General features: G+C 42.7%; 1 protein-coding gene across 8 annotated transcripts in view; it reads right to left on the bottom strand.

The window, feature by feature from the left end:
- Window positions 1-26,286, bottom strand: part of SLC4A4 (solute carrier family 4 member 4) — a 259,907-nt gene that overhangs the window by 217,337 nt on the left and 16,284 nt on the right. For all 8 annotated transcript variants that reach the window (XM_048846797.2, XM_048846802.2, XM_048846805.2 and 5 more), the window contains exon 2: window positions 13,888-13,961. In XM_048846797.2, the coding sequence (XP_048702754.1) occupies window positions 13,888-13,960 (73 nt within the window). In that variant the 5' untranslated portion in view covers window position 13,961. The remainder of the gene's footprint in view (window positions 1-13,887; window positions 13,962-26,286) is intronic.

Raw genomic sequence — 26,286 nt, forward strand, 5'->3', positions numbered from 1 at the left:
CCCAGAACCTCTGCCCCATCCAACCGCCCCCTGCTCCCTGTCCGCCCCCCGGGACTCCTGCCCCCTAACCCCCTTACCATGCCGCTCAGAGCGGCAGGAGCTTGCAGCCGCGCTGCATGGCTGTGGGGGGGGACAGTGGGGGAGGGGCCGAGGGCTAGCCCCCCAAGCTGGGAGCTCAAGGGCTGGGCAGGATGGTCCTGAGGGCCGGATGTGGCCCGCAGGCCGTAGTTTGCCCACCTCTGCTGTAGAGCCTGGTCACCTTGCTTACACAACTCCAAAACTTTGCATCGATCAGAATAAGCACCCTCATTCCGTGCACACCTTCAGACATTGAGGAACCCACTCAAACTGCTTATCTGCACAAAGGTGCAGTGCAAATGCAATGCCGGGAGATCAACAGTTATTGTCAGAGGCAGGGAGAGAACTCAGTCTGCACGGACAATGTCTGTTTTTAAACAAACCATTACAACACAGTAGAATAGAATGGGTTTTCACCACTGAAAAGCACACAAATCTCAAATTTCTACCCCAAATTGCGAAGGTGATAGAGCTGTTAAAAAAAAAAAAAAGTGACAAAAAGTTCCTAGAAGAAAATTTTAAAAAAGAGCAACATCTGTCCCTCTCACCATTCTCACCCACGTTCTATTCTCTTCACACTCAAAACCAGCTGACCCATTTTTGCTCAAAAATCACACAAACGCGCACGCGATCACCACTGGACAGAAAATCCATCTTCAAAAATTTCAGCCCCAACAGGGAAAAGTTGGAGAAAGTGGTAAGCAACTGGAAAAGGCTCTTCAGAATGGAAATGTGTAGGCAAACTTCAATGATAGGCATCAACACACACGCCACCTATAATACTTTAAATCAATACACAACTCTGATCTACTGGAAGTTTCTAAAACCTAATCAGATCCTTAGGACAGGCTGACAGTTTTATTGGGGGAAATGAGGGCAGGGGGACAGTTGCATGGAACAACAAACTATATTATCCTCTCCAAGAAAAAGATTTTGACGAAGGGTAGGGTGCTCCCGCAGTGGCGTTAGAAAAATTTTTATAGTAGGGGTGCTGAAAGCCATTGAAGAAAATTGTAAACCCTGTATATAATGGAAACCACTTTGAGCCAGGGGATGCTGCCACACCTGCAGAACCCCTACTTCCAGCACTCTGTGCTCCTGAAGAAACCTTTATCTGGACTGACACAGGTGTCGAAGAAAAACCATACTGACTGCTGGGTAATACCTAGGCCATCAGGAGAACTAAAGCAGACATTTTCATTCTTCCTATCCTCCTTTAAGTTGCAGCATGCTAATATGCCGCACATGTATCTTGTGAAATTTATCAGGCATAACCATTTGCATTGAATGGTTCTCATGGGAAAGCTAAATTATCCCAGCAAGTCGGAAATGTCTCAAACATAGTGCATTGAGAATGTGTGTCAATTGCTTCCTGCCAGGCACTCTGGGAGGAGAGTCTAGAAGTTTATCTCAGAACTCACAACAATGTAAACAAATGCCAACCACTTCCTTCAAGTACATTGAACAGGAAAATCTCTTACTTAGCCACCTCCCTTTGGGGGGGGGGGGGGAGGAGGAAGGAACATTAAACATTTCTCTCCCTTGTAGAATGGGGAACTGCAGCTAAGTAATGCAGATGCTTGCCTGCGCATACACAATTTAGTTTCACGTTACCAAAATCTGCACTGTGCACATGTGATCAAAAGGATTAAAGAGATTGTCTAGTTCTGTTGGCAGCATATTAAAGTATTAAGCTTACAAGCTTACTATGATGTATTTCTATTATCAAGCTGACCACAGAATTAAAGTGTCTCAAAGAAGGAGGTTGCTTTAACGCACCATGGGAAGCGCCTCGCCCTCTTATATCTGACTTTCGCATCTGGTCAGGGCAATAAGATTTCCTTGTCAAGAGTCACTACTGCCCTTTCTGTTGTGGATACTGTCCCCACCCTACACCTGCTGTTTCTTTTGATATTAGAGTTCCACACATTAATCGAGGTTATTCACTGAGCCCAGGCTCACGTTTCCAAATGCTCAGTTAGGTTTTATGTGGTGCCTCAACACATCAGGGTTAAGTTGTATCTTCAGGTACATGGGTGTGACCCCTACAGAAGCCACGAAACTCTGTGTTCACCTTGGAGATAGATCTTGGTCCTTACTGTAGCTCTGTAGTTCTCTGGACTCTTCACCCATTGGCGCTACTGATGAGCCATGATACTCATCAGGAAGCCACCCCTCAGTCATTTGCTCCTATGTATGGAAGGCACCGTGTCCAGTGGATAGGGAAATAGACTGGGAGTCCAGAGACCTGGATTCAATTGTGCTCTGTCACTACCTTGCTGTTTGACCTTAGCTAAGTCACTTAACTTCTATGTGTCTTTGTTTCCCCTCCCATCCTCGGTCTTGTCTACTGAGATTGCACACAGCACAACAGGACCTCTAGACGCCACACCAGGACAAGTTAATTTATTAACGTGTTCCTGGTTAGATTAATTATTGGGCAGTATTACTATACTCCACGGCTCGATCTGGACACTCTGTAACTTCTTTACTTCAGTCTAATGAATTTTCGCTAACACTTTTGCAAAGATAGAGCAGTAAGAGTGGAATTCTATTCTTTCTGCGTGGTCCTTCATGAAGTTATACTCACTCCATCAACTACAGCGGGTTAGCACACACTAGCAGCCAGAATGACGATGTGATAAACTTGAAGGCCACTGCAAGCATTACAGTAGGGAGCTTCATTGTAAGCCCCCACTTTCAGTGGTTAATTATAATTTTGCACCAACAAATTACCTAGGAGTCTAACTCTGTCATGTTGAACAGCAGTCTGAGGGTGATTTTTTTAAGTTACCAGAGGAAGAAAACAGGCTTTTTTCTTTTTTTAATGTTCTAAGAAGCTTGTTCAGATGCTTTTTTGCACTCTAATACCCCAGTTTGGATTTAAACATTCTAATGTTGTGCATACCTAGCCCTCCATGAGTAAAAGGCACTTTGCTAATCTTAAAAAGAGCTGGTTAAGACTGTTTGCAGATACCTAAGTATGCATGCATTTAAATCAGTATGGAAAACAGCATAATATGTATGGGGAGCATGTCATTTTCACCTGGTTGTAAGATTATTCTTCTCCGGACCCGCCTTCACACCCAGTGCATCAATCTGCCCCCAGCAAAGCCTCCTGAAATTCTATTAACCACTTTCACTTTCAAAATGGTATCAGAAAGGGATACGCAGGCCTAGAAGTTTTTTGCAAGTCTCATATGCTTTCAGTTTGAAATTTCAAATGTAAAAGAGGTGAAGGACCCCAGGCTCTATAGCAAACTAGAGAGTGTATGAAGTTTGAAGCAGCAGATGTAGAGGCTCAGCAGAAAAGCTGACAAATTTGTCAGGCTTATTGATAATACAAGAGGGCACCAGTGATCAGCGACACCACTATCTATCTATACCTATATAAAAACAACAACCACCACCACCACCACACACAACAACAATCACCCACTGATGGTAAAAGAATGTTCAGGTTACAAAGTCAAGCACTCAAAAGTTAGGGAATGCCAGAATTAAGATAATTTTCCACATTTCAGAAAAAAATAAAATCAAAGCAAAAATAAATTTTTGTCTGATAAACATTTAATTAAACTACAACTCAAATGAGGCACCTTGAGTGCCCTGTGCCCCCATTTTCCACTATGTGCTCAGACATATCTAAACATTTAAAGGGGCGAGGGGGAAAAGGTACTTTTCAACACTTCTAATTTGCTATTCTAAAGCCCCATTTTGTCAAACAACTACGACATTTCTTGAAGCATAATACCTTCCCCCAGTCAGTTACACACTAGCTGAACTCCACCTAAGGTTCTACGCGCTTTTTTTATTAAGATTAACAATGGGATGTTTAATATAATGACAACAGCATGAATGCAGGGCACAGATGAGGAAAACAACATGTAAATAAATGAAATAATTTTTGATAATGTCTCATCAGGTCACTGGAACTTGTGGGTCTTCCAAAGGTCAATTTAATCTTCATATAAAAACGATCTCTACAGTCCTTAAAGGTTCACGTGTAATGACACTGTAGTCAGCTTGTGCTGAAAGGCACTTGAATAGGATGAAGAAAAGGAATACTAGTGGCACCTTAGAGACTAACCAATTTATTTGAGCATAAGCTTTCGTGAGCTACAGCTCACTTCATCGGATGAGTGTAGAATAGAGGAGATGTCTGAATCTCAAGCTTTCTCAATTCCAAAAGCATGATTTTTCCCTCCCTCACTCCATACCTATTGATCACCATTGTGTTAAACTGAAAAATTCCTAAGAAGATTTAACAGCTTTTCTGAAGCTTATTGTAGAGGTGGTTTAGTGCTGTCCCTTGACACCTACAATCCCTTTCAAGTAGGGAGGCATCACACTGAAAGTAAAATCAAGATTTAAGAAGTGAGAAGAACTTAAACTAAAAAATAAAAAGTGCATTCTTCATCAGGCATCTTAAAAGAACATACACAAACCTGAACATTTAAATGAAAGAGCGGATATAAGCAACCAAAAGATGCAGGATTGATCTACGAAAGAAAGGGAATGTTTGCGGTGGAATCTGGGAAAGACACTCACATAACTGAGTGTAGTTTCTGTGTGACAGATAAATGTCTATAGCTGGCAAATGATAAACTGATCAACACCGTTCAGACAGAAAACAACGAGCATGTTTTGGGTATTCAACCTGAGGTTTTTATAATCTATTGTTAGACGCTTACCCACAAACCTGTAAGCAGCTTTTCTGACTCTTCAAGTGTGAGAGGTTACACAACCTACAGAACCTGCCATGCCATGAGCTGATCTAATCAGGTCAACGCCACTTGGATCCTAATCAAAGGAGAGGATGACTTCTGAAAGAGCAGCTTACATACATTATAAAATGCTATACAAAGTGTTAGTCCAAGGTTTCCAGAAATGAAAACTGATTTTGGGTGCCTCTGGTTTGTTTGTTTTTTGAGACACCGGATTTTCACACACATCCTTTAAAAATCAGACTCCCTTAAGGTGTCTCAAGTGGTGCATCCAAAATAATGTATTGCTTTTGAAAACCTTGGCTTGAATTGTCTTTTTCAGAGTATGGAAATCATCAAAGCAGATAGACCCAATATTAAACTGTGTTTGGCATTATAGATGCATATATGCAGATAGGAGCCATATTTAGGTATAAATAAGTGGCTTGATTTTCCACAGCTGCCGAACCCTATGGATCCCATTGACTTCAGTGAGAGCTTTCAGTATTCATCCCTTCGGAATATATTAAGCCCCTTCCTTAGGCATGAAAGTTTGAAAATTTTGACCCTAGTTCTTCTAATTGTCTGAGTAGGAAGGACATTAAATTTTGCAAGTATGTTGCACTCAGCTGTGTTGGAGGACAGGAGACTTATGCTGTTGATGAACTGCATGCCATTAAGTCTAGAGGAGATCGTCTTTCCTCCCCATTATGTGCACTAATAATTCCTGTGATTAAGGAGAAAACCAGGGCATTGGTTATTATTGTAGAGTCATAATTAATACATAATTTGTTTAACTTAAACTTGCCTCTATCTCACCGCCTCAAAAAAAAAAAAAAAAAAAGTGTTTGTAGTCCACTAAAAGTGTCCCCATGACACTTAGAGTAAATTGCCAGCATTTCAGTGCCTACTCAGGTGTTTGGCATATCAATTGAGGCATCACAAGAACTCTGCTACCCACAACTTAAGCACAAGTGGTCAGGACTGGGAGATCTGAAGCTGCCTCCTGCATGTCATAGCATAGCTGCAGCACGCATGCATGCACGAGCAACAGAAGTGTTTGTCAGTGAAACTAACGCCTAAATTCCAAGGCACACACCCCCGTGCTTTAGAGACTGAAATGTGAGTCACTATCATTGAAAGCCACTGCTAGCGCAAGTAGGGGCATGAGTGTTGGGAAAAGTACACTGGATGATCAAGAAAAAAGGTACAGAAAATGCCTATAGGGATAACACAGAAAGATGGACACACGAAATGACAGATCAGAACAGACGAAGGATCCACCTAGTCCAGTACCCTGCCGCCGATTTTGGCAAATGCTGGGTGCCTCAGAGAAGGTATAAAAGCCCTTATGCACCTAATTCTGCAGTACTACTGTACATCACTAGTACATCCTATTGGCACACTGCTTCTGGGTATACAATTATGGTTTACTATATTGAGGATGCAGTTTTCTTTTAAAAGGGAGATTTCACCTACATTCTGGAGTACTCCAAGGTCAGACTCCTTGATACAGGGCCTGCATTTATCCCCATGTCCACCCTCCACGCTGATGGGCCTCTATTAAATTACAGTGGTTTTTAAGGGCATGCCTACACTGCACAAAAAACATCTCACTCATGGCAGCGAGTCTGAGTCTGGGTCAACTGACTAGGGCTTTTGGGACTCATGCTATGGGGCTAAAAGTAGTAGTGTAGACATTCCCACTCAGGCTGGAGCCTGGGCCCTGAGGTCCCCGCCCCTTGCCAGGTTTCAGTGCCCAGGCTCCGGCCCAAGCAGGAACGTATACAGTGTTATTCTAGCCCCGTTGTGTGAGCCCAAGTCAGTTGAACTGGACTCCAAGACTCACTGCTACAGAGTTGTTGAGGTTTTTTTTTTTTGCAGTGTAGATGTACCCTCAATCGTCTGATTCTCATTTTATACCAAGGCCACTTTACTCTGATCTGTCACTGTAAAGGGGCCTTCAACTGAGCATAAATATGAAGTGTGCTCATTTTAAAGTCCCTTTACACTGCCTCTCAATACTGTCCAAAATACACACACAATATTGTCCAAAAAGTCTTGGAATAGCACTGGACCCGTGTGAAGGGAACAGACACCCCCTAGCAATCGTAAAGAGAATTCTAGAACACAAAGAGCCCATATTACAGGGGTGGCCAACCTGGGGCTCCGGAGCACATGCGGCTCTTCAGAAGTTAACGTGCGGCTCCTGGTACAGGCACCAACTTTCCAATGTGCCAGGGGGTGCTCACTGCTCAACCCCTGGCTCTGCCCCAGGCCCTGCCCTCACTCCACCCCTTCCCACCCCCTCCCCTGAGCCGCCGTGCCCTCGCTCCTGCATGCCACGAAACAGCCGATCAGGAGGTGCGGTGAGGGAGAGGGAGGCGCTGATCAGCGGGGCTGCTGGTGGGCAGGAGGCGCTGGGAATGGGGGGTTGGGGGAGAAGAGTTGCTGGGGAGCATATTACCGTGGCTCTTTGGCAACGTACACTGGTAAATTCTGGCTCCTTCTCAAGCTAAGGTTGGCCACCCCTGCCATATTAGCGCCACTGAGTTACAAGGCAGCCCTGGCAGCACTCACCAGAGTAAGCCCAGCTTTGCTGCTTACAGGCCCATAGATCAAAGCAATGAATATTTCTTTTTTCCTTAGACCAATGAAGAGTAAGATTCTTTCCCAATGGCCAGTGAACACACAAACAGGGAAAGTCAAGCAAGAAACCAGGATTGGTCCTAAAATCTGACTTTATCCACTAGGCCAATTCTACTTCTGTTCCTCTCACTCTTCTCCACCTCCAACCTTGACCTCTCAGGCTCGGCCTCTCCTTTCCATCTGTCTTTGCTCTACTTGCCCTCTCATTCTTGCGTCACGAGGAATGGTTAAACAGAAGCACCCACTGGGCCTTCTCTCTATACCCTTTATCTTATACACTAACCTCTCTTTCCTCTTACTATTCTCTCCTCTCATGGAAACTCCCCAGCATTCCATAGGTCACCTGACCAGTTCCATAGCGTCCACTCCTCACAGGGTTCTAATTTTCTGACTAGGAAACTCTTCTTGGGATCGCTTCTACTTTTTGAGATTAAAAACTCCATTCATTTACTCAGCTCTATTCATTCAGTCAGTCAATTGTCTGTTAATTTTTACCTTTCGCTTCCCAGGAGGCTTTTTTGTTTTATTTATTTGATAAGTTTTGTCACTTATCAAGTATAATTAAGAATAGCTTCACTTCGTTTCTATAGGTTTTGATTTATTGCACAGATTATCAGTTTTAATTGGTCTTTCTTTGCCTTTAGCAGTTATTGGCTTAGGTGACTTCTCAGTATTTATTTCTATATCATTAATGAGAAGGAAATAAAAAGTGAGCCCAGATGGCAGTGAACCAAATGAAAAGTCACTAAAATACAACTCCATCTTCCATTAGAAATTCCACAGCCATGACTGGACCTCCTTGCCATATTTTAAGTTTACCTAGATTCAGAGTCCAAGACCAGAAGAGACCATTGTGATCATTTAGTCTGACCTTTATATGCATTTTAGGTTTTTTGTTTAAAAATAACCTGAAGGAATTCAGAAAGGGATGCGGTATCATGCACAGCAGAGACAGGCAAATTTTATATACTCATTTTCTGTCCTAAGCGGTCATGTAGTGTTGTAGGGCACTAATGAAGAGCTGTTGTGTCTCACCCCAGAGGCAGACATGCCAGCAAGCGGGGAAGGGATTCCAACAGAAAGAGTTTGCAAAATCCCCATAGAGCAATTTGAGATCCCGCTAAGCAAATGTTACCCTTGGTTCCTGGGTACGCGTATGTCCCAGTGTCCTGTTTCCAGGTGCTGGCCTGCAGCTGAGTCAAATGACCGGGGTCCCATGAGAACAGCTGGGGTGCAGTACTTATTGTAAGAGAGCGTCTATTCACACAGAAAGAGGAGAGCCCAGGGCCAGTGGAATCAATACTAGCCAAGAGGGAGCAGAACAAGTCTCAGCTAGGAAATGGTTTGGGGAAGAAACTCCAGAGCCTGGGGACAGGGCTGGTAGATTTGTACTGTCAGTTATGTTTGAACTGTTATGTTTTCTTAGCAAATCAGAGCCAAAGAAGGGGATGTGACATCAACCACAAGTCTACATGTACTTCTCAGAGAGAAACTGAGGCAGCAGACACTTAACCTGATGGGGTAAGCTGACCATAGCACGGTCCCATACACCAGCGGTTCTCAACCAGGGGTCCGGCACCCCCTGGGAGGCCACAAGCAGGTTTCAGGGGTTCCACCAAGCAGGGCCAGTGTTGGATTCACTAGGGCCCAAGGCAGAAAATCAAAGCCCCTCTGTGCGGGGCTGACGCCCAGAGCCCTGAGCCATGCCACCTGGGGCTAAACCTGAAGCCTGAGCAAGGTAGCTTTGCAAGGCCCCAGGCAATGGCCCTGCTTGCTAAACCCTAACGCCGGCCCTGGCTTTTATATGCAGAAAACCAGTTGTGGCAGTACAGGTGGGCCGTGGAGTTTTTATAGCATGTTGCAGGGGAGGAAACACAAAGAAAAAGATTGAGTACCCGTGCTCGACACACAGTAAATGTATATTATTACGCATACAGCTAAACAGTATGGGCCCTGATCCTGAAAAGGGATCAGCCTGCACAGTCCCAGCAAATTTGCCTCTCAAGCTGGAGTCTGTGCAGGCAATTCCCTTGGCAGGCCTGGCGCTCTGGTTTTGCCTCCATTAGTACATCCAAAGCCCTCCACTTGGAACGCTTATTCACACCAGCAGACAAGGGGCACAATGCCTCAGTCTGACTGTCACCATTTCAACTAGCATGGCCTTCAGCCAAGTTTGGTTAGTCGCCAAGTTGGAGAGCAGGTGTGCATCTCATTCGTGTCACTTTTGCACAGAGATGGATTGTTTTTAAATTGATCATTTAATACCATATTAAGTGTATTTAATGCTGGCTGAGTGTTTGGTCCTTGCCTTTAATTAAGGAAATCAGCAATTCCTATCTTCTCCCTTAAAAACAAGGGTTAAAAGAGCCATGTCATTACCATTATGATATTACAAAACACTTTCCTCAGATTTGATGTAAAATAATTTGTACTACTAGGCTCTGTCACTGGAGAATTTAATATTCCTTTAAAAGAAAGGCCACTCAGCACTTATACAATGCCTTTTCATCCTCAAAGGACTTTCAATGTTTAACGTGCGGGTGGCCTGTGCTATTCAGGAGGTCAGATTAGATGATCTGGTGGTCCATTCTGGCCCTAAACTCTATGACATTTCCCAAAGGTGTACTTTTTTTTTTTTTTTTTTTTAAAGACGGAACGGAAAACCCTGATAGTTCTTTTTAAAATGCACATTTGGACAAGCACCATTTTAAATAAAATCATTTTACAATCATCCAAATTTTGACCCAAGCTTTTAAATCAGAGCCCTTCAAATAAGACATTAAAAGCATCACAGCAGTGGAAGTGAGAAAGCACTGATGTCATACACGAAACCAGCACATTTTAAGATAACACTGAAGTCTGCCAACTACCCTGCCAACAGAGAAAAGGCTATTTGCAGCAGACTAGAATGACATCTTGCCTACAGATAAAGAAGATAGCCATAAGTTGAAAAAAGACAGATGGTAAACATGCTGGTAGATTTACTAGCGTCAAGCTATCAAATGTTAGAAAGGTGGTATCATGGCAAGGAACCTCCTAGCAGAGCACTTTAAGACAAGTCCTACTGCATTTGTATTGAATCAAGACTTGAGAGCTTATCCGAGCTATACACAGCATATTTAATAGTATACAAAGCATAACGGAGAATTAAAACTAGAGAGGAGCCGAAATGGAAATCTTTTATCTGAACCCTCTCAACATTTGAAGGTTCACATAAAAACCAGAATCGAAATCCAAACCACTATTATGATTTGCTATTTGTATTGTGGTAGCACTGAGGGCCTTGCCCATATCTGGGGCTCCGCCACCGTGCTAGGTGCTCTACAGATAGAAAACAAAACAAAAAAGACAGTTCCTGCCCCAAAGAGCTTATAATTTAAGTAATCACTCCTAATTCTGCAACAGCAAAATCAAAGTCTGTGGCAGTTTTGAAGAGACAAAAATGCAGCTCCCTCTGCTACTGTCCAATTTAAACTAAACTAAATTATCAAAACAAATCAGCAAAGTACATTCTGTGGTGGATTATTCCTTGCTTATATTTTTAATTTCCACTTGTTCATTTATACTATATAAAAAATAAATACATCAGTAATTCACAAAGTCTTTGTTACTGCAAAATGAGTGACGTTTTGAGTGAAGCAAAATTAAGGGTACCATTTTATGACATTACACAACTTTTTCCCCCAAATGTGTGATAACACAAATCCACAGACATCACAACAGGGGCAAGCAAAAGAAAAAAGGGTTTAGCAAAAATGGAAAATGGTTTTAGTGGTTGGGAGGTTTTTTATTAAAGTTTCTCTTGTTGCAAAGTCCCTAATTAAGTTCCACATGTTTCTCTGAGTCATGTGTACAGATGTTTATGTAGGTAACTCCCCTTAACATTGATGAGATCCACAGACATAAATTTCCAGTGCAACAGAGAATTCTATTCTAGTCAGGTTCCAATACTGCATCCACATCCATGGTACCCCTAACTTATTAAAGTAGATGGATACAGGGTGGGGGAAAACTTCTGGAAATGCAGGCCACATTCCCCTACATACCTGAACCCTGTCAGAGTGCCCCTCCTCCTTTACAGGTTTAACTGAGTTGCCAAACTTGAAATCAAGTACCCTCCGCCCCACCATGAAGTCAGAGCTACTACTGGCTTGAGGGGAGTTAGAGAGGCAAGATCTTATCACAAGGGATAAGGTGGAGCTTTACTTTTTCCCTTGTTCCAAACCAGGTTATTAAGTATTCTGTGTGTCACACCTATTTAGATTCCTAATTTAGTGGAATTTTAGGAATACATCACTACCTTTTAAGAAAGGAATGTACAGTGCTGTAGATAAATGGGGCTGCTTTTCTTTTTCAAAAAACTTGACCCTGGAGCTCTGTTTGTTCCTCATTCTCACAATAATACTTACATTTTCCCATTCTCTGAAATGGAATCAGGAAGTAACCTCAGTAAACTATGCTGAGCCATATTTCCGAGCATCTCTATACAATGTCGGCCAGCCGCCAACAAAGCAGCTCTTCATAACAAAAATGTGTTGTAGTTATTACTTATGCCCTTTTGATATTCATGCAAGGTAGGCAGGTAGCATTTACCCATAAACATCAGAAGTGAAATGATAACTTCACCATGACAATAAGCAGGAAATGGCCAGCTGCACACAGATGTCTTAAATTATCTTCCAAGTCTGGGGACATGCCATAGGGGCATATGCTCTCATATAATTCCCACCAGTGTTACAGTTACAGGTAGGTTAGGCACATGCATGTGTGGTGCATTCTTGGTTAGGCAAATGCAACGTATACAAAAGGCCAACACTACACGAATAATTATTTGGGCAAAGTGCCCAAAATGTGCCCAGTGCTGTCAAAGCACGTACGAAGACGACCCATGCCCCAAAGAACAGCAGAAAGTCAAAGTGGCAACTTGAAGTCTTTTCACATTAGCACACCTGTTCCTCTTCCGATACAACACTGCAAGTATTTAAAAATGTCCATGTGCTAGCTTCCTTAACTAGTTATCTGGGGGTGTTTACGAAGTTTTGCTCTAGTACCTCGGCACTGCCATTAACGAGAACAAAGGAGTTAGTTATACAACCCAAACTCTGAGTCTATCAAAAGACTCAGACATGGAATTACAGTTCCCAGCCTCCTGTGCTGAGGAATAATATAGATACTTCATCTCTTTTCACCTCGTCTTACTCCCTGCCCCCAGCAAGGCGATAACAATTGGACTGTGATTCTTTAATGATAGATCAAATTTGGATATTCGCCTGGAAAGATTATTAAGGGTCAGATAGAAAATCATAGTCTTAACAACCACCCAAAACCCTTCCATTTTTAATGCACCTTTAGGTGATTGGCATGACCTTTTTGCTGCTCTACTCCTTACAGCTATAACTGTGATTTATTATCGGGGGCCAGACGGCAGGTTTTATTTACCTTGTTTCCACCTGCAGTTACAGGGATTGTCCCCATTTTAGGCTTTAAAATATGGAGAAATTTTTAAAGAAAAAATTACATGTTTACGTTCTGTGCCAAAGCTTTCACACCCCTGGGGTCAGTCTCCTCTAACAGGAGACCCCCTCACCCCAACCCCTATGGACAGTAAGTGGCCTAGTTAAAACCAACAGGGTGATTTTTATAGCTATAGAGCACAGCTGACATTAGTTGAGGAAACAAAACTCTGTGCTTCTCATACCTTGCAGTTTCCAAGCTATTTTTCATTTAAATGATTGTTTTGAATTGCTGGAAGCTTGATAGTTGCATTCAGAGACCCAATCACCGTATTTGGCAGATATTTTCCAAAACTATTTTCATACTTTGGGGGAGTTACACAAATATATTTAGTTTATGCAAACAAAAAATTTCAGACACTCTTGTTCATTTCTTTAAATATGGGGCAACTCTTGGCCTAGTTAAAAAAGTCCCTTTTCTCACAGAAAGTCATGGCCTGTATTTCTTCTAAGCTGAAAGAATCCCACAGAAAATGATCCTCTTAGTGTTCTGAGTCTGGTGCCCAGGAGCCAGCATTTGGGATCATTTTGTGCAAGGGTCTCCTCCATTTGTGATCCCTGCCAACGTATGCCATACAAGGTGCAATACTGATTCACAAGTGCTGCAAAATGCATTCATATTATAAAAAAAAACAAAAAAAAAACACCACCAAGCACCACACAGCATCTCAGGGTTATTCTGTGGAGGCACGTGAATGTTATTTTGGATATAAAGAAAGAATGCCAGCAGCGTATTAACTCTCACTTTGAAAACAGGACTCTTTAGGTGTAAAAAGTCAGGACCATGCTAATTCTGCCTGCCAACATTTCAATCGTTTTTATGATTCATTGTTCAGAAAAAGAACGATCCCTTTTCACTGCATCTGCCTGTGGCCATTTGTTTTGCTCTAATATATACATTTTAAAGAGACACATTAACCTAAGAAATATAGATCTCTTACCTTCCACTTCTTCGTCGTCACATACATGCTTAAGGAAGGAAGCCCCTCTGTCCAGCACTGCCTCATCCTCCATTCTGTAGTAATAGAAAAGAAAAAAAGAGTGCTCAGACTTCTCCTGCAGTGAGCTATTTGAACCAACCCAACTCTTGGGCAGGTTAACCTGCAAACTATTGCTCATGTTATTCGGTGGGCGCAGTTGCTCTTCTTTCCGTGTCTGCTGTTCCTTCATGCAGCTCCTTTTGAATGGCGCTTGGTATTAAGCTGGTCCCATGTAGCTCGAATTCTAACCTTGAGAGGGCATCAGGGGTGGCAGGTATGAGAAAGGTAATCCCAGCTAGCAGTCTCTTCTTTAAAAAAAGACGCCCATAGTAGTTTGGTGTGTCTATACACTAGCCAATAGCTTGTGGAAATCCGGTTTCACTTCAAAGCTCTTCTAAAACACACTGCCTGTAGAACCACCTACACACACAGACACACACAGTGCATACAGACAGACACACACATTCTCATGCACGATGAGAGATGAGGCATCAGCTAGCCTCTTAATACCAGCAAAGCACACTTCTCTGTGGAGAGGCAAGCTTTGTGTCACATGTTGGCCTTAAGGAAATCTGACATCTGAGGATTATCCAGAGACCAAGCTACAGCAAGTCAGGCCATCACAGCAGTCGTGTGTGCGTGTGCCAGCCATTCATTCATGTACTGATTTTCTCAATTTCTCTCTTTCATTTCCTTCTCCCCTCACCTCTCAATTTGTTCCTAATTTTATAACAATGCCAGGAAGCCCTCCTGTTGCATTAAACGTGATTTTCACTATACAATTTCACCACTAAATAAGATTGCTGAAACTTCCCAAGCGAGTGTTTGTAAACCTACTTCTGACTAGCAAATATCAAGAGTTACAGTCAAAATTAAAGGAAGCCTGTAACATACTAATACTTTAATCATATTTAATATAGATAAGTAAACATTTGTCAACCTTTACCATTCTTAGGATAGGGAAACCATTCAGTGATAACTGTCAAATACACATTCTTAATTTACACACTGCAAGCAGCACTGAAGTCAATGAGGCTTTTCAGAGGGTGTAATGCTGCAGAACTGTGGCCTAAAGTTTTCTACCGACTGTGAAAGACAGGTGCATTTGGGAAATAAAACATTGCACCCTTTCCTGCAAAGGCTGAGAGGGCCAGCCCAAAGTGGGAGAATCCCTGGAAAACATACTAACACATTATCAGGTCTTCTAATCATGCCCCGCAAAAGGGTGCTCTAAAAGCAATAGCAGCTACCAGTAAATTGATTTAGCTCTTCAAGAGCTCAGAGTAATCTTGATGTCAAGCTTTCTCGGAGCAAAAACCATTCCAAGAATTTTATAAGCCAATAAGCTTCATAATTCCCCCTTGTCTCTCCATTTTCCAGCTAACAGTTTACCAGCAATTCTCCCATCAACAGTTGGGTTTTCCTCCATCTTGGACTGTTAGTAGCATCCACATTATTGTAGCCTTTAGCTATTAGTTTCCAATTAAGAAAAGCTCACTTCGCACAGCACGATGCACGAATATTTCATATAGGGGGAGGGGCAGAGGAGAGGGGGCCAGATTCAAAACCAATAAGTGAACACCCACAGTGCATTTGTTTCTTCTGGATTACTGTAGAACAATAATTACTAGAGCACCATCTGACATGTTTAATTCTAGAGATGAGCCCAATCCAACACCCCAGACCCTGGCACCCACGAAGTTCGGATCCAATTCTGAACTTTGCAGCACAGGGCCCAATCTCTAGTTAGTATAGTCTGATGGTTTCCTCACATACTGAATGTAGCAGGTAACCAGAAGTCTGTTCTGGAGAATAAATTCCTATGATTTTACAATGTATGAACATCGTACCATTTTACAAGCTGCTGTTCCGCTGCACGATGAGATAAGATTTAACATTCTCTACAAGCTAGCATTAGCAGCTAAAAATACAAAGTCAGCACACACGCACAAAAGCCTTGCTCCAGAGTTCACATTAAATTATTCAACACTATTTGTGCAACTTTTGTTATGCACACAAAGGAACTGATTCCATGGCTCGTCGTCTATATGCAATGGGTGTGAGAGAAAGAGTGTAAAATAAACTGGTTTTTTTTTAAACAGCACAGCAGTTGCTTGCTATAAATGCAGCTGAAAACATCTGGAACAGATGGCACTGAATTTTCAGACCAAATAGAAACCTAATACACGTGTTTCTCCCTTGATTACTTCACAAAAAGTCTATTCTTACAGAGGCTTCCTCACAAACTGCTCTGCCAATATGTCAGAGGATAAGATCCTCTTTTAAAGAAGCAACATCAATTAATTTAGAACCCAGAGTTTGTGCATTTATGAATAAAGAAAAGGAGTACTTATGGCACCTTAGAGACTAACAATTTTATTTGAGCATAAGCTTTCGTGAGCTGCAGCTCACTTCATCGGATGCATATGATGCACATGTTTATGAATGTGTTTTATAAACATAACATCAATAAGAATATTTTCAAAAATTCTTTCCCGTCCAGTTTTAAACATTGCCTCACTTTCCAAACACTGCAATATTGTGGTAACGTAGTGTAATCAAAGAGTGACAGCGACTAGGGGAAAAAGAACAGAACTGCCCACAAGGAGTGAAATGCAGACAAGGCAAATGAATGGTAAAGGGAAGATTTAGTTTTTAAAATTCTATTCGAATAACTCTAAAACAGCATATGTAACACTGGCAAGTTTGGGGCTTTTTAAATATGGTTTTAATCCAACAGTCCCTTTAAGCTACCTTGAGTGACACTGCACCATTACATACAGATCGCATGAGAAACATCATGAAAATCTTCAGCTGTAAGAACTTCTATTATTAGAGGGAGAGAAACATCTCCCTCCACTTCCCCTCAGGTGTCCCCCTCCAGCTGCTGATTGACTACAGAGCTTTTCCAAGAGCAGCATTACCAGCTGCTAATCAGCGAGTGACAAGCCACCAGCAGACAAACTGCAGTGAACAGCTGTCTTTGGATATTACCATTCAAGGCACCTGCATTGCACAGTTCAGGACAAACTCAAATGCTCATATCTTTAGCATTTTATACGGTTTTGCGGTAACAGCATCTAGTTTCTGAGGATCCTTAACTGTTTACAGCATATTTCAACCTTTATGCTTTCACCAAAACCTGCAGAAGGAGATACAGGTTGAATGGCCAGAACTAGTACTTCAGTTACCTTGGCTATCATCATCATGGCAAATCCCAAAGGCACATGGCCTCCTTGCAAATTGAGCAGCACCTGGATCCATCTCTGGAAAGAGGCCTAAGGTGGTCAGCTGGTAAACTCAGTTTATGTCCATCACTGGGAACTGGCACACCCCCAAAGCTTTCAACGCCCACCTGATCACCAGCCATGTAGCAACATTCCTTGGTACACACGTGTCAGAAGCTGCTGGTCTTCCAGTCTAATAATATGTCCACACCAAGAAAGCCATCCAAACCAAACTAGTGCTGATGGAGGCAGTTGCTGAGGTTGGCTCCAAACATCCTCATTTCTGAGCATGTCCTGCCACTTGATATGCAGCAGCTAACAAAGTCGACAAGAATCAAAAACGTAAACCCAGTGTTCTTCAGCCCTCCTCGGAGCCCATGTTCATGGCCTTACGATAGCATTTGTATAACGGTGGTGCTACAGATCCTCAACTTCACGGCAAGTTTGATGTCACAAAGCCCCCAACAAAGGCCACTGGCAGCAGCTGCTTCTATAGAAGCATCCACATCCACATCTTCTCCTCCAGCACTATGACCCTACCCAAATATCGGACAATTTCCACCTGCTCAATGCCTCACCTGGACAGGCTGATACTGAGCTGGTTGTAATGCAGAGCTGGAGGCCACTTGATGACAATGGCTAGGGGTTCAAACCAATGCATACGGCTTATCGCTCAACGAGATCAGCGATCAGCTATCAGCTGCAACAATTCGCCAGATTGAACCCACACGACAATGTCACTGGGAAACTAGCAATTACACCAGAAGCACCACCTCCTGACTCTGACTTTCCTGCCCTTCTCAGGTTGTCAAAAGACTCCCTTTGGCCAAATTTTGGCCAGAAAGATTCATTGCAAATTTTCATTAAAAAAAAAAGTTCAGACTCCTAAACTTTGGGGGGGGGGGGGGAGGAAGTTAAATTTGGGACAGCGGTTGCATAAAGAAACAAAACTGGAAACAAAACTGGTGAAAATCTTCACGAGTTTTATTGGAGATGAGGAAAAGGGAGAGAATTGCTTATCATCCTACCAGCATACCATGGCTGCTGGGTAGAGCTAGCTACGCTGTCCCATAGTGGAGAAAGCTGGAGCTACTGGATGGAACAGAGAGTCTTAGTCCTGAGAGAGGAATGGGTCTCAACTCTAAGAGAAAAAGGGAAGAATGGAGTAGGCTTGCTATCCACAGTAAGGACATGCCATATGGGTGGGATTTTCAAAAAGCACTTGGCCTAACTCTGACATCAACAGCAATTGCTAGAGCTGGGATGAAAATTTTCATTTTGACTTACAATGTTTTGTGTCAGTTGTTGAAGACCAAAAGACTATCCATTTTCCATTTTCAGTTTCTAGATTTGGGGAAACCACATTTTCTAATGGGAAAAAAATTTCGTAGAAAAAAGTCATTCTGTTGACTTCAGTAGGAGCTGAGCTGTGCTGAGCTGGGCCAATCCGGCCCCGCCGGCTGTCCCCCAAGCTGCTGCTTCATCAGCCCTGTGCTTGGGAACCATAAACCCTGCTGGGTCTTTGGAGGAAGAGGAAAAAAAAGCAAAAGGAAAAAAAAAAGCTGAGCACTTCTGAAAAATCCCACCTTACATAAGTGAGATTTTGACAAAAGTCCATCATCATGGACTTAGCATCCAACTCAGGCAGTAAGGTACATACCTGCTGAGTGCTAGAATCCACTGGAACCCTCTAGTAGTTGATTTAGAAGCAGGACTGACTAGTCTAAAGGGAGTCTCAGCCACGCCTAAATCCATAAGAACGGTAGCTACAACATAGGGTCAGGAGGGTACAGTGGCTTAACGGTGGGCAAAAGGAAAATTTGGAAGAAGGGAAGTAGTGTGAAGTGGAGGGAAAACCTGAGAAGGTTTTGCTATTCCAAGAAAGCAGAGGACCTCCCATAGGATAATCAGGTAAATCAGGCTCCTTACTCTGCATAGTTCTCAGTGAGGCTGAAGCCATGCCAGGGGATGCACCTCAGAAAGTTCAGTTCCAGTATGATCGAACCCGACTTATTTCCTAAAGGACATGCAGTGCCTCAGTATTAATTTGTTTTATGGATTTTGTTTTTTTTGTTTTTTTTTTTTATAACTACCACAGAACTCTTGTTCCTCACCTCTGACCACGCTTCTTTTTAAGTTTCTTTACTGGTCTCCACTTTGCACATTACATTCTAAAGCTCCTGCCAGGGATGGTCTTGTTGTTAAAGTACCTAACTGAGAAGAGATGCGGATTTGGGGTGGAATTCAAAAGCTTCTGAGAGTGTTAGGAGCACAAGTCCCAACTGACAACATCTTCTTGAGTGACCCTGAGCAAAGCAAACTTAACCCCAGGGCTTGTCTATACTTAATCGGGGATCAACACATGATCACTGCATTAGCAGTGGATTTAGCAGGCCTAGCGAAGACCCGCTAAATTGACCACAGATTGCTCTCCCATCAACTCCTGTACTCCACCGGTCGAGAAGAGTAAGGGGGGGGGGGTTGATGGGAGAGTGTCTCCCGTCAACGTTGCATAGTGTGGACCACGCAGTAAGTAGATCTAAGCTACGTCAATTTGAGTTACACTATTCACGTAACTCAAATTGCGTAGCTTAGATCAACTTTTCCCTTTAGTGTAGGCAAGGCCTCAGACACAGTTTCCCCAGCACTAAACTAGGGAAAATTCAAGCCCAACTCACAGTAATGTAGTGAGGCTTAGCGTATATAAAGTGTTCTGAGATCACCATTTGAAAGTTACTATAGCACTGAGAAGTATTAATTTTTCTAGATTGTATTTGTCATACTACTCACAGTTTAGGTCTACAATTTAGGAATCACTGCTCAGTCTACAATGCAAGAAAGGAATCTTTTAAAATTAAGACGATCTGTTTGAATGTTTGTTTTCATAAAATAGGACACATTTAGAACCTCTGACTCAGAAAGCCTGCCTAACATATAAATGGAATCACTTTCAGGGTTGGAAAGTTTGCGAGATGCAGAACAGCTCTGTTTAATACAAACGTCGGAAGTTATAGTGGGAAGGTGAAGACTGAAGGAAGGTTTCTAAAACATGTTTTAAAAGAAAAATGTTGTTTCTCTACAAAATACAGAACAACTAAACAGATGGAGTGCTGCCACCTCTTGGCTATTTAGCCTAATCACAGAGGCGATGAAGAATGTATTTATGCAAATAAGCCATGCTAGAGCAAAAGTACTGCCTTGTTACACGTTTAATTGAAATAGTTTATTGCAAAGAACTTCATTCAGTCCTTCATGCTGAGAGTAAACACTACTAGTGGTTTGTATACCTTTATAATTTATGACAGAAGAGAAGATGATTGTGATAAGAAGAGCAGAGAAGCTGATGTGACAGCACGGGTTATCAGACTGAGACACAACCAACACAAGTTAATAAAAATGTACAACATTGCTAGAGAACACAGATAATAAATCAGAAGTTTCCGATATGACTTTATTATTCTTCCCATTTTAAACATGTTTTGAAAATCGGGAAGAAACCCAAATAAGCTTTAGACTTAATGTAGAGACATTCAGCCAGCTCAAGCAACCTATGTGGGTGGCAGACAGCTCTTCCAATGAGAGAACCAAGTTTAAAACAGCAATCCCTTTGTAGTCAATGAAGTCAGTAGGGGCTGAAAGCATGGAAAGGCTCCAAGGAGGAAAGGGGATTGTGAACGTCAAGTCACTTAACAGCAATGCCTATTGGCCAAAACATAAGCGACATTAGCAGAACTCTGAAGGGAGGTCGGTTCAGCAATGACTGTGAAACATGGACTCCCCCTCCTAAGAAATAAGACCTCTACTCACTGCAAAATGAGACCTGTATACAGAAAAGTGGGAATTGGGTAACAAAGCCTGTACTGAAGTCTGCACCTTCATAAAGGCCATCTGCTTTGCAGGGCCTGGATTTCATTAAATCTGCTAGATCTTCTTTTCCTACAATTTCCATCATTGATGGGGAGGTGGGGGGACTAACACTTGAGAAAGCAGTAAGTCCCCTGCAGAAGCTAACCGTGCCCTCTACTCTTCAGACACAGCTTTCAGCTGAAGAGTCTGCCTCCTTTAGAACAACATGTCTCAGTTGTGAGGGCAGCTGCCTTCAGACTATATCAGTCTGCAGACTTGGGGTCCCTTTGGACTCAGGGCTACTGGCTATCTGAACACCAACAGCAGCAAAAGACACGCTTCTTCCGTTTGCGACTTCCCAGCAGATAGCATCCAATCTTATTGGGCATAAACCTGGCCATCCTGATCCAAGCACTCGTGACCTCTAAGCTTCTGCTTCTCATATCTATAGCTGACACCACATATCCTGAACAGACTACAGCTGGTGCAACACAGATTGCCACGAGCACATCACAATACACCCCTCCCTGCACTGGCTCCTCCATGGGACCAGATCTGGCTACCTGATCACTACTCCTTCCATGACAGCTACGTTCCACTGGAACAATGAAACTGTGATGAACCTCCTGCACTGCAGAGGACCTCCCAAGTGAGAGAGACAAATTGTTACTGGAGTGGGACTCAGATTCTGGCACTCCCTTCCCCTGCAGAGGCGAGTCACTCTGGCCCTCGCCACTCCCAGAGCTGAAGGCAAAACCATAGTGATTTGACTGAGCTTTTTCCTCATTCTGTTATCCACACAAACACAAAAACCCTGCAAACTAATCAAGCTGTTTCTTCCAAAGGCTAATAAGGAAGGAAGAGAAATTATTCCCACTTTTAAAGATTTGAGAGGGGTTCAGATACTAAATGAAAGGGGAAATTAACTAGATTAAATCCTAATGAGGAATTGATTACCTTGCAGCCCATATCTGAATTTTTGTTGAGGAAAAAAAATTATACATAATGTGACCAGTTCCTCATTGGGTTCATTTTGTCTACTTTTCTCAACAGAAATTCACATATGGCCTGCAAGACATGCAGTATGAGCTGCTCAATCTCTCTTCACTCTTAATGGCCTGGTTTGTGTGTTTATAAATCAGATAGTTATCTTAAATGTATTTTTCCCTTGGATATAAAACAAACAATTTACTTGTGAACACAAGAGGCTATGACCAGCAGGGACAGAAAACTCTTCCATTCTACTTCAGAGAGGTCCCCCAACTATTGTATTCTTCTTTATGAATACAAAGCTAGCTCCCTTTCAAAAGGGAATATTTATAATCTACTGGCTTGAAGTCCTAAAAAACACACCTTTCTGCTATGGGAATGAGGGATGGTATAACAGCATAGGGCACTGGACTTGAACTTAGGAGAACTAGGTTCAACTCCCAGCTCAGTTTCAGATTTCTTGTGTCACCTTGGCCAAGTCACTTCAGCTTCTTGTGCCTCAGTTTCCCCATCTGTAAAATGGGGGAGTCCACTTCACAGATCTTATCCTTGTGACACCACTGTGAAATAGAGAGGTGCTCAGATACTACAGTGAGCCATGTAAGTATCTAGTCAGATACTCCAGCTTGTCTATAAAATGTAACTAAAAACTTAAAAAAAAAAAAAAAAAAAACCCACAGAAATCTAAGAGGTTTCATGTATCCTGTCCAGGAAAAGGCTGAGATGGCAGAGCCTAAGCAACTCCAAAGTAGCACGGACTATTTTTATTTCACAGTATTAAACATGGACCCAATCTCACTGATTCCACAACAGTTGTTGGTGTATGTCACCAGGCTGCAGTGAACACACTTGCTCATGTCTTGTGTATGCTGCAGTGTAAACACACTGGGGAAGCCAACAGCTGGAGGCACTGCCAAAAACCAGCAAGACAAGGCCCGCTGATCGGTGTGACAGAACTCCCTCTGTGGATCACATCTTTGCCCAAAGAACACGTGAAACCTTGGAGACTCAGCTTCCCTTTTGGTATACAACACATAAATGCGTTGTTGGTCACATACGCCTATCACAACGAACAGTGCAGGACAGTTGGTAAAGGGGGTTCTCTACTACCATAAGAACAGCCATACTCGATCAGACCAATGGTCCATTTAGCCCAGTATCCTGTTTCTGACAGTGGCCAATGACAGATGCTACAGTGTGAGTGAACAGAGCAGGGCAATTTCTCGAGTGATCTATCCTGTCATCCAGTCCCAGCTTCTGGAAGTCACAGGTTCAGGGACACCCAGAGCATGGGATTGCATCCCTGACCATCTTAGCTAATAGCTATTGATGGACCTATTCTCCATGAATTTATTCAATTCATTTTTGAATCCAGTTATATTTTTGGACTTCACAACATCCCTGGCAAGGAGTTCTACAGGTTGACTGTGCACTGTGTGAAGTAGTTCTTCCTCATGTTTGTTTTAGACCTGCTGCCTATTCATCTTATTGGGTGACCATGGTTTGTGTGTTATGTGAAGGGTAACACACACTTCCTTATTCACATTCTCTACACCCTTCATGATTTTACAGCCCTCTCTCAGATCCCCCCTCAGCTTGGGAAAGAGACAACTGAACAGTCGCAGTCTCTTTAATCTCCCCTCACAGTAAAGCGGTTCCATACACTTATTCGTTTTTGTGGCCCTTCTCTATAACTTTTCCAACTCTAATATATCCTTTTTGAGATGGAGCAACCAGAACAGCTTGCAGTATTCAAGATGTAGGCATACCACGGATTTACAGAGTGGCATGATGATACTTTGTCTTATTTTGGACTATAAAGTAGATAGAAAGCTGGCTAGATCGTCGGGCTCAATGGGTAGCAATCAATGGCTCCATGTCTAGTTGGCAGCCGGTATCAAGCAGAGTGTCCCAAGGGTCGATCCTGGGGTTCAATATCTTCATTAGTGATCTGGAGGATGGTGTGGATTGCACCCTCAGCAAATTTGCAGATTACACTAAACTGGGAGGAGTGGTAGATACGCTGGAGGGTAGGGATAGGATACAGAGGGACCTACACAAATTAGAGGATCGGGCCAAAAGAAATCTGATGAGGCTCAACAAGGACAAGTGCAGAGTCCTGCACTTAGGATGGAAGAATCCCATGCACCGCTACAGACTAGGGACCGAATGGCTAGGCAGCAGTTCTGCAGAAGAGAACCTAGGGGTTACAGTGGACGAGAAGCTGGATATGAGTCAACAGTGTGCCCTTGTTGCTAAAAGGCTAACAGCATTTTGGGCTGTATAAGTAGGAACATTGCCAGCAGATCGAGGGACATGATCGTTCCCCTCTATTCGGCACTGGTGAGGCCTCATCTGGAGTACGGTGTTCAGTTTTGGTCCCCACACTAGAAGAAGGATGTGGAAAAATTGGAAAGAGTGCAGCAGAGGGCAGCATAAATGATATGGGGACTGGAACACATGACTTATGAGGAGAGGCTGAGGGAACTGGGATTATTTAGTCTGCAGAAGAGAAGAAGGGGGGGGGGGGGGGAGGATGTGATAGCTGCTTTCAGCTACCTGAAAGGGGGTTCCAAAGAGGATGGATTTAGACAGTTGTCAGTGGTATCAGATGACAGAACAAGGAGTAATGGTCTCAAGTTGCAGTGAGGGAGGTTTAGGTTGGGTATTAGGAAACACTATTTCACTAGGAGGGTGGTGAAGCACTGGAATGGGTTACCTAGGGAGATGGTAGAATCTCCTTCCTTAGAGGTTTTTAAGGTCAGGCGTGACAAAGCCCTGGCTGGGATGATTTAGTTGGGAACTGGTCTAGATGACCTCCTGAGGTCCCTTCCAACCCTGGTTTTCTATGATTTGCTATCCCTTTCCAAATTGTTCTTAACATTGTCAGCTTTTTTGACTCCTGCTGAACATTGAGCAGATGTTTTCATGGCACTATCCACAATGACTCAGAGATCTTTCTTGAGAGAACACAGCTAATTTAGACCCCATTGTTTTTACACACACACACACACACAAATTTGGGATTATATTTTCCAATATGCATTTATCAACAGTGAATTTCATCTGCCATTTTCTTGCTCAGTCACCCATTTTTGTGAGATCCCTTTGTAACTGTTTGCTGTCTGCTCTGGACTTTACGATCTCGTCTAATTTTTGTATTGTCTGCAAAGTTTGCCACCTCACTGTTGACCCCTTTTTTCAGATCATTTATGAGTGCAGAAGGAGCAAAGCACTGGGGTACACAGTCTTTTCAAAAGACCCGCATGAATCAGATTATTACAACTCTTACTCACATGGAATAATACCTTAAGCTACACTTGTTGCAATCTATCAGTGTGAGAGATCAGAATCAGGACCCCGACTCAGCAGAACACTCAAGTATGTTAACTTCAAGCACATGCTTACACCCCATTATAGGATTTAAGCACTGCCTCAGTGCACTGCTGAATCAGGGACCTGACTAACAGTGATTACATTCAGTAGCTGCAGTCACAAGAACTCTAAAGAGGTATTGTCTTGATAATTTCAGTATAGCAGGGCATTTTCCAGACACCATAGTAATAGGAATCATTAAAAGTATACTTTGGCAAAATAATGGTACTGATCATGTAAAGTTCCCAATGGGTCAGATAAGGAGGTGAAATTTTACACATTTAAGGACATAATATTTATTAACTATACATTTTACGAATGGCTCCATTCTGGTCTACCACAGTAAGGATTTTTTGTAGCTTAAAGTATGTGTGGGGAATAAAAAGTTTCTCAACATTCAATATGGCCAGTTTATAAAACCGTAATTTCTTTGTCAATTTTAATTTTAAAAAAATTAAAACACAAGCAGCAGCTGGTTTATCAGTGGAATTATCTGGCAAGTTTAAAAAAAAATATTTTTGCCGCAGGTAAAGAGAAAACCTCCATGAAATATAAAAAGCAACTGAAACAGTAGTAGAGATTTTAATACCTGGAGGACAGGTCCATCATGGAGGATAGGTCAGGGATGCAACCCCATGCTCTGGGAGTCTCTAGCCACTGCCTGCCAGAAGCTGGGAGTGGACGACAGAGGATAGCTCACTCAATCATTGCCCTGTTCTGTCCATTCCCTCTGAAACACCTGGATTGGCCACCGTTGTAAGACAGGATACTAAGCTAGATGGACCATTAATCTGACTCAGTACGGCCGTTCTTATGTTCCCAGGCAACAAATCTGTCTGCTGCACCACCCCATGGATTTATGACAAATTTCAAGAGTAGCAGCATATGTCCATTTCATCATATGTCCCTGCATCACCTGGGA

This window comes from Caretta caretta, chromosome 4, assembly GCF_965140235.1.
Source record: "Caretta caretta isolate rCarCar2 chromosome 4, rCarCar1.hap1, whole genome shotgun sequence".
Classification (NCBI taxonomy): Eukaryota; Metazoa; Chordata; order Testudines; family Cheloniidae; genus Caretta; species Caretta caretta.